The 9,937-nt window shown below is 35.3% G+C and overlaps 1 protein-coding gene across 1 annotated transcript; it reads left to right on the top strand.

Annotated features, from left to right (window-relative positions):
- Window positions 1–1,666: 1,666 nt before the first annotated feature.
- Window positions 1,667–5,735, top strand: LOC105547386 (probable ATP-dependent RNA helicase DDX46). The gene is given in 6 exon segments (XM_011990975.1): window positions 1,667–1,690; window positions 2,806–4,425; window positions 4,427–4,493; window positions 4,496–4,693; window positions 4,696–4,916; window positions 4,918–5,735. Coding segments are annotated over 6 exon segments (2,361 nt in total). The 3' UTR covers window positions 5,149–5,735.
- The last annotated feature ends 4,202 nt before the right edge of the window (window positions 5,736–9,937 follow it).

Below are 9,937 nucleotides of genomic sequence, written 5' to 3'. Positions count from 1 at the left end.
CCTTACTGTGCAAAGGTTTAAATTTGGGGGACATTTTGGTCATATAAAGCTGGTTAATACAGATGAAGTTTAAAAGAAATAGACTCTCACTTACCAGATATACTGATACTCTGCAGGAATCACGATCATTTTGAGATAATTAAAAATAAGAGAAAAATAAACTTCCTGAATGTTGACTTTATAATTACATGGTCTACATTTCTCACAGTATACTGTCTTGATTGATGGTTAGAATAAAATTCCAAAGAATCTGAAACTTAGCATACAAAATTATATTTGTATAATTTTTATGTTCAACATATTTCAGTGACTTTCAGTGAATAAAAATTAATTATCCATGGGTGATATATATGATTATTCCATTGCCAAGACTGTTGCATTAAGTAAGGCAGCTCGTTCCCAACAGATCTGGAAATCAATGTTGCAATCTGAAGAAGGTTTTTAAAGTCAGTATTCTTCGGTACATATATCATTTTGTTATAATCTCCATATTATTGCAGTTCAGTTCTACAGAAGATGTTTCCTGTCACATCACCAGTCCAGTGACACTGGTAGAGTGTATCAAGGGAAATGTGAATTGTCCTTTTAAACTTCCAAACCAAATAATAGAGTGAATTGATTTATATTTCAGCCTTGACTATGAAACACATTAACAATTATGATGCATAGTAAAAATTCTGTTTTTATACATTATAATTTACTGAGACACATTTAAAATTCGCATAACATTTGTTTGAATTGGACAGTGTTTACAATTGTAATTTTTGCAACACTGAAAACGCCAAATGTGTTTGATTAATATCCGCTTCCTGCAGCCACACCTGTGTAATATTTATGTCTCTCAATTACTATTTGTGGTAATTAGCGATTTTTCCATTGCAGTTAACCAACTTCAACCTCGAACATTGTCTGAGATGCTTAACTTTTTACTTTTTTTCTTAGTTGAAATATTTTAATTATATTTTACTTTGTGATTTTAGTTTTCCTTTTATCATCTTGGAGTTTAACCTCAATCAAATTTTGAGTTGGTTCTTTCTTATTTGCATCAAACAACTCTAAAATGTAATACAAATTATTATCACTCTATCTACATGGAAAAACATTGTTAACAAACCTGTGAATGACTTAATCATTTCAACAATTAAGATATTTACACACACACATTTCTTCTAAAAAGAATGGTTAAAACTACCTGTACACTGGAAACATATTTTCACATAAATTTGCTCATTATTATTTGTATTTATATTGTGCAAATTATGTCAGTAGCTAGAATGAGTTGGATTTGACAATAGAGAAAAGGTGGTTTCATATCCCAGACTCTTAAAACACACTTTTCAATTTAGGTCATAAGCACTCAAAAGATATGTGTGTGGTCCTCATATCTGGCATCTAATTCCTATAAGTTTCCTTCAGTTAATACTAAACACATGTATAGAAATTGCCATAAACTGAGCTGTATGATGGTAATAATCCCCAAATGACCATTCAATCATCCAGATCTTTGGCTTGTCCTAATTCCATTATACGAGGTGGATCTGATGATCATTAGATCCCTAGATATCAGGGATCCCTAGAAAAGTGTTTTCTTAATCTTAGATAATAGTTTTCAATGCTTTGGTGAAAATTGCTTATGTAACGCTTCGATTTTAATCAGTCTTTGAAAATGGCTCGCTCAATGGTTGATAAGGTAAGTCATCACACAGTACTTCTACAGTGTAAGAAAAAAAAGCTAAAACAGTAATTAATCTTAATATATGTTAGGTATTCAGTACCTCCTATTTCCAGATGTATACAATAAATTCCTTTTATATCTTAGAGCTAAAACCAGAGAAAAAATTATCTCCATAAACCATGCACTCTCTTTTGTCAGATAAAGAAAAAAGTGTAATTCATCTTTATCTTCTCTGATCTATTATGTTGACTTTTTGATTTTAAAAATTGAACTTATTGATTTTTTCTTGATACATAAATTATACATGTTCAGTGTGTTTATCATACATTAAAAGTTGTTAAAAAAACACCTATAATCTCAGCAAACAGAAAGTTTATTTTATTTTGTTGAAAATGTTACCTAACAACATTTTAGTTTTCCTAAATATCAAAACTGTCTTATTAGCATACATTTTCAAAATAAATTTTATTCTATCTTCTTTAATAACATACCAGTTTTTCCTTTATATGTATTTTGAACATATATTTGGGTCACTAAATGCTATCTTAAAAGTATGGATTTCATTTGTTAGTATTCCATAACTAGCAATTATAAAGTTGGACATTTAGATTTATTTCAGTTTTCAATATTCACTTCTAAAGAAAGGTTACAATGAATATTTCGGTAGTTAAATCTAACCACACATGCAAGATTATTTCTTTAGAATACATTTTAGAAGTAGTGTTACATTAAGGCATTTGACTTACACTTTTAAATATCTCTTTAGAAAACGTTCTGTTATAATGATCTATTTTTGTATGCCTTGTATTATAATTTGTATCAAATATATTTTTATATGCATGGTATAGATGAGAGATGCAAATCTAGTTAGATAAAGCAACAAATTACATAATTAAATAACACATTGACATTATTTTAAGTGTATTTTTAAAAAAACACTGTGCTAAATTCCTCTCAAGTCAGCATCTAAACTAATTCTTGAAAAAGATCCAGAAAACAAAGGTGTCTCCCGACCCATGCTGCCGACCGCGAGAATGCTGGTGCCCTTGAGTACCACGCGCAGGCGAACGGGACAAACAAGGAGACTGCGCTGCCCTCAGCGCCTGGCAAAGATACGCGCTAAGCACTAGCGACAGCTACACCGGCGGCGGCCATCCCAGCGCGGCCAAACCACCAAAAAAGCAGTTGTGGATTCTGATAAGAAGAAAGGTGAGCTAATGGAGAATGACCAGGATGCCATGGAGTGTTCTTCAGAGGAGGAAGAAGTTGATCTTCAGACAGCTCTTACAGGGTATCAAACAAAACAGCGAAAGCTTCTAGAACCAGTTGATCATGGAAAAATTGAATATGAGCGATTTAGGAAAAACTTCTATGTCGAAGTTCCAGAACTAGCAAAAATGTCTCAAGAAGAGGTAAATGTGTTTCGATTGGAAATGGAGGGCATTACAGTTAAAGGAAAAGGTTGTCCCAAACCAATTAAATCCTGGGTCCAGTGTGGAATTTCCATGAAGATCTTAAATTCCCTCAAAAAGCATGGCTATGAAAAGCCCACGCCCATCCAAACCCAAGCTATTCCTGGTATAATGTCTGGACGAGATTTGATTGGCATTGCCAAAACAGGAAGTGGAAAGACCATTGCTTTTCTGTTGCCCATATTTAGACACATCATGGGTCAGAGGTCATTAGAAGAAGGAGAGGGGCCAGTAGCTGTCATCATGACTCCAACTGGAGAACTGGCTTTACAGATTACTAAAGAGTGTAAGAAGTTTTCCAAGACTTTGGGACTTAGAGTGGTCTGTGTTTATGGAGGAACAGGAATCAGTGAACAGATTGCTGAGCTGAAAAGAGGTGCTGAAATTATTGTTTGCACACCTGGTCGAGTGATTGACATGTTAGCAGCTAACAGCGGTCGGGTCACAAATCTTCGAAGACTGACATATGCTGTTTTAGATGAAGCAGACAGAATGTTTGACATGGGTTTTGAACCCCAGGTCATGCGCATCGTGGATAATGTTCGTCCTGATCGACAGACGGTTATGTTTTCAGCTACTTTCCCCGGAGCTATGGAGGCTTTGGCTAGCAGGATCCTGAGTAAACCTATTGAAGTACAAGTTGGAGGCAGGAGTGTGGTTTGCTCGGATGTGGAGCAACAAGTGATTATTGTGATTGAAGAAGAAAAGAAATTCTTGAAGTTACTTGAGCTTCTACGCCATTATCAAGAGTCAGGATCTGTCATTATATTTGTGGATAAGCAGGAACATGCTGATGATCTTCTTAAGGATTTAATGAGAGCATCTTATCCTTGCATGTCTCTTCATGGAGGCATTGATCAATATGACAGAGATAGCATCATAAATGACTTTAAGAATGGGACCTGCAAACTTGTGGCTACCTCTGTTGTTGCCCGAGGTCTAGATGTGAAACATCTGATTCTTGTAGTAAATTATAGCTGCCCCAACCATTATGAGGATTATGTACACAGAGCAGGGTGGACTGGAAGAGCAGGCAACAAGGGTTATGCTTATACTTTTATCACAGAAGATCAAGCTCGCTATGCTGGTGACATAATTAAAGCTCTTGAATTGTCAGGGACCACAGTACCTCCTGATTTAGAGAAACTGTGGCATGATTTCAAAGATCAACAGAAAGCTGAGGGGAAAATAATTAAAAAGAGTAGTGGGTTCTCTGGTAAGGGATTCAAGTTTGATGAAACAGAACAAGCTTTGGCTAATGAGAGGAAGAAGTTACAAAAAAGCAGCTCTTGGCCTGCAAGATTCAGATGATGAGGATGCTGCAGTTGACATTGATGAGCAAATTGAAGCATGTTTAATTCAAAGAAGAGAGTAGAGGATATGGCTGCTCCTGGAACATCAAGTATTCCTGCTCCAACTGCAGGAAATGCTGAGAAATTAGAAATTGCTAAGAGATTGGCTCTCAGAATCAACGCCCAGAAGAATTTGGGCATCGAGTCTCAGGTAGATGTGATGCAACAGGCCACCAATGCAATTCTTAGAGGTGGCACATTCTGGCTCCCACTGTTTCTGCAAACACCATTGCAGAACAACTTACCGAAAAGATCAATGTCAAGTTCAATTATGTGCCTTTAGAGAAACAAGAAGAAGAGAGACAGGATGGTGGACAGAACGAATCTTTTAAGAGATACGAAGAATTAGAGATCAATGACTTCCCACAGACTGCTAGGTGGAAAGTTACCTCTAAGGAAGCTCTGGAAGCTCTGGAAGCAGAGGATCAGTGAATACTCTGAAGCTGCATTTACAATCAGAGGAACATAATTCCCTCCTGGTAAAGAACCCAAGGAAGGCGAGTGGAGGATTTACTTGGCAATTGAAAGTGCCAGTGAACTGGCTGTGCAGAAAGCAAAGGCGGAAATCACCAGGCTCATAAAAGAAGAGCTGATCCGGCTGCAAAATTCATACCAACCAACAAATAAAGGAAGATACAAAGTCTTATAGACATTGGAAAAAAGATTTTTACCTGTGCTGGTCTATGATAGATGTGGCAGTTGCAGTCTGCAGTTTACAATGTATTGTAAATTAAGATTTTTAAAATTCTGTCTTGCTGATTTTTTTTAAATACAAGAAACTAGTATTTGGTAAAGAAATCTGTCCGTAAGTACCCTCACAATCAATCAGCCTATATTTAAAGCTGGCCTGTTTTCAGACTATGATGTCCTTTAATGTAAACTTAAATATCAATATTTTAAATGTCTGGATAATATTCTAGAGGTTTAAAAAATGGAAATATTTGAACTTTCTATTTAAGACAATAAAGTACACAAGTCGTTAAGGGGCTATTCACTTTATCCTGTACTTTCAATGAAATTGTGATCATTTCCTATAAAATTCACTATCATATTTTGTGTCCCCACCTTGAGCTTAAATGTTACATGACTCTGTGGAACAATATGAACTGAATTTAAGAATGTTATAATAGAAGTCTTACAAAATAGGTTGAGAGTTTTTGTTTCAATTTTTATAATCATAAATGGGCAAAAAGTAGTTGGACTAATTTCGGTTTTTATACAAGTAAAGATTTAATAGTAAAAAAAAAAAACCAAAAAACAAAGGTCTCAAATTTCTAGATATTTTAGGTGTACATTCAGGTTTCCAAAAGATAACTGATGTGGTAACTTGAGAAACATGGAATAAAGATTTGGGCACCCCACAGGGAAGCCACACAAGGATAGTCTAGAACCTCTCAGTTAGTAATAAAGGGGCCCTGGTAGCATTCCTAGTCCTGTAGGGGAGAGGTAAATAATTTACTAAAATCCATAGACAGAGAGGCTTGTGAGGACAGGGCTGCCTGGCTGGATCTGTGACTTTTGGTCAAAGAAATAGTTAATGCCAGCACTCCTAGAGAGGGGAGGGAGCCAGGAATGTAACTACTTGCCGCACCCTTCTCTCTTCTTGCAGTCCTTGCTCTTCTCTCTTCCTCCAGTCACTTGCTCCTGCTTTTTATTGGCTGAACTCAAGTGACATCAGGCAGTAAGGGAGCCCTGGAAGTAGTACATTGTGTATTTCAGCCTCCTAGATGCACAGAGCAGGTTTGAGAATAGGGATTGGACTTGCAGGGGCAAATGAAAGATATCCAGTGCAATAAGAAATCTCTACAGGTATCTTCCTCCTTTTATTTTTTCTTATGACTGTGTCTAGACAGGGGAATTCATTTTTGTACTAGAAATACTTTATGTATATTCATTTATGATTTTCGCTCTAAGAGGTATTCTTTCAGTGAGATCTTGAAAATGCGAATCACTTTAATTTACATGTATAGAACTCAATGTCTATGAAAACAAGTGTAGCATCTATACATATGTATGTCATAAATATATAACGTGTATTACACATCTAATACAGTATATCATCTTAGTATTTAATAATCTATGATTATTCAAAGAACTCAATATGTAAACTCAAAATATACATGCATTGCTTTTTAAAAATTTTTTGGTTATGTATTATGTGACTATTTACAATGGAAAAGGACACACAGTTCAGTTTGATGGCTGTGTGTCAAATGAAAGCTAAATAACCTACTCCTATCCAGCTTTTCCTACGTATTCCTCTTTACTCTGCCCTTGATACTCAGACATCCTCAGGTGAAATTTTCACAGAATAAGAGAGGAAAAGTTGGTCAAATAGGATATTCCTTTAAATCTTGGATTTTAATTAATTATGTTTAATTATTGAACCCTTGCTTTTTTTTTTACTGAAAAATGTGGATGATGACCACTTGCCATTTTTTATGCTGAAAAAGTTCTGCCTATCATAACTTTATTTGTTTATTTATTTATGAGAGAGAGTCTCACTCTGTTACCGAGGCTGGAGTGCGGTGGCATGATTTCAACTCACTGCAGCCTCCGTCTCCTGGGCTCAAGCAAGCCTCCTACCTCAGTAACTTGGATTATCGGTGCACACCATTATGCTTGGCTAATTTTTTTTGTAGTTTTGGTAGAGATGGGGTATTACCATGTTGTGCAGGATGTTGTCAAACTTCTGGACTCAGGAGCTGGGATGACAGGTGTGAGCCACCACACCAGGACTGCCTATCATAACCTTAAATATTGTATGAAGCAATGTATGTAGAGTGCCAAACAAGTAAATTGCTAAAAAGAAAACTATCTCCTGTGTTTTTAATGGAAAAGTGAATGTTTTTATATAGTTGCTAGATAAGTTAAGGCAATGGAACCTGTTTGTGAGATTTTGTAACTTTAATCCTTTACTTTTTTTTTTTTGAGATGGAGTTTTGCTTTTGTCACCCAGGCTGGAGTGCGATGGCGTGATCACGGCTCACCGCAACCTCTACCTCCCAGGTTCAAGTGATTCTCCGGCCTCGGTCTCCCAAGTAGCTGGGATTACAGGCATGCGGCACCATGCCCGGCTAATTTTGTATTTTTAGTAGAGACGGGGTTTCTCCATGTTGGTCAAGCTGGTCTCGAACACCCAACCTCAGGTGATCCGCCCACCTCGGCCTCCCAAATTGCTGGGATTACAGGTGTGAGGCATCACACCCTGCCTATTCCTTTACTTCTAACAGTTTTTCAGGATGTTGCTAGAGCAAAGTTTTATATTCACCTTTTTTACTTCATTTTCTTCAAAATGCCCCAGTTTTTCTTAGCTTTACAATTTTTTTTTTCCAGAAATGATAACAGAGCAAAGGTTTGGTAATACTAGAGTTTCTATCCTTTTTCTCTTCTTTGATCTGCCTCAAATGTTCTCACATGGCACATGATCATTATGACTCCCATCTTAAGAAAATTATAAACTGACATTAAACTTATAGTCATACCAGAACTAAGACACACCATCTCATGGTCTTCTTGCATTTGTGCAGGCTTTCTTTATGTATGTGTTTTTACTTGTTTCATTTTTGTTTTTATACAAACCACCATCCCTTTTGTATTTTGGCAAGCCATCTATAATACTTGGTAGCCTTGAATTAATGTCAGCTTCGAACAGTAACAATATTCTGGTACCATTCGGATAAGTAAAAGAGTCTTAGTTGCCAGCAACTTCTTTTCTGGAATTCTTTTTTGCTGTCTTTGCTGTAAATATCTACCAGATAGTCAAAAAATGTGGCCCCAGGTTTGCATTTGCTAATAAAGTGCCAGAAGCCTATGACAAGTCAAGACCAATAAATACAACAACACCTTCCTACATCAAAGTTTTAAGTGCTTTAAAATAGAGGATCAAAGTTGCTCTGTCCATTAGAAAAGGCCAGCCCAGATTAATCTACCTTCTCACTCACACACTAGCTTACACCTGGCTATATGCTGTCCAGTCAGCACTTGTACAAGTGTCAGAACCAAAGCTGTTCATTTGCTCTGCTTTCTTTCTTTTTCCCTCTTATTCTTTTTCTGATATGACTGACATTATTCTGGTTCAATTCAATAAACCTGTACTGAGCACCCACTGTTCAGATACTCTCTCAGACCCAGGCCTCAAGGAACTTGAAAGCTAACAAATGATCTCTTAACAAGAAATTCTTGATGAAAACACTTAAAAGAGTGTAAAAAATTTCAACTGTCAAGAAAGCATCTTTTCAAAGTAGATGGATCTAAACTATCTTTGTATCAAACCACCATTTTGAGATGTATTCTTTAAAGTTATTATATCTGAGAAGTCTCCTTTTTCTTTTCATCTTCACAAATGTTTTTTCTTTTGTTCACTCTAAAAGATTTTGATGTATTGGTTTTGAATGACCAGGATTATTTCAGAAGGATTAAACTAATAAAATATTATAGGCAACAAGAGCAGTGAGGTGCTGAGAGGCATGTAAAAATGTGAGACTATAGCATTTAATGGAAAGACTTACAGAAGGGAGCTAAAAAAATATATTTTCACTACCAGAGCCTACTTTTACTACTAATAATACTGAACACAGCAAATTTGAACCAATTTAAATAATTAAAAAGCCTTAAATATGAATATGTCAACATTAATATTGATTTTAAATAGAATTCAAACATAACTGAGAAGAATTTGCTTGACAAATAATTATACAACCTGCATCTTTACTATATTGAACACATTTATATTGAAGTATTGTGATTATAAAAATGTTTATCTTGAATATATAATTTTCTTGTGTAACATATATAATGTAGGTAATGCCATTCATATTAGTATGTTTCTTCCCTGTTAACAATACAAAAAAGGTATGTACATAATTAAGTCTTTTTCTTTAAGAGAACATTCAGAAAGCTTAAAAATAAATTTTAAGTGAAACACTAGCAAAACTTTGGCCTTTACTAAAATTGTACTCCTATACCCACTTTAACCTGGTTCTGTAGTTTAGATTCTGATTTTATTTGTCAAAGGGATGCCTATGTACTCAATGCAAGTGACATAACATCCTTCATTCAATAAGAATCCAAATGCATGAATAAATACATATCTATTGCAAATAAAAATAGGAGAGCAGATGATTATTGAGGTTTTTTTTTTTGACTAAATACAACACTCTCTAGTCATAAGAGCAAAAATATATTTACCAGTATAGCATGTTAATAATGGGTATTTATAAATGCAGCCAACCATATTTTTAATCAACTTAAAACATACATTTGGTAGGACTTAAGTTTAGCTGCATAAATGAGAGTAATGAACTTAGTTACAGACTTTTTGGACGTGTTTCCCACTTTAATTAAAAAGAGTAGTAATATTAACATTTAATTCTGCTTTGTATTTTCAAAAGGATTAGTTCAGTAATGATTATAAACTTCCCTGGCATCTTTGCAAC

This window comes from Mandrillus leucophaeus, unplaced genomic scaffold (genome assembly GCF_000951045.1).
Source record: "Mandrillus leucophaeus isolate KB7577 unplaced genomic scaffold, Mleu.le_1.0 Scaffold388, whole genome shotgun sequence".
NCBI lineage: Eukaryota > Metazoa > Chordata > Mammalia > Primates > Cercopithecidae > Mandrillus > Mandrillus leucophaeus.
This window is presented reverse-complemented; position numbering and strand designations above follow the sequence as displayed.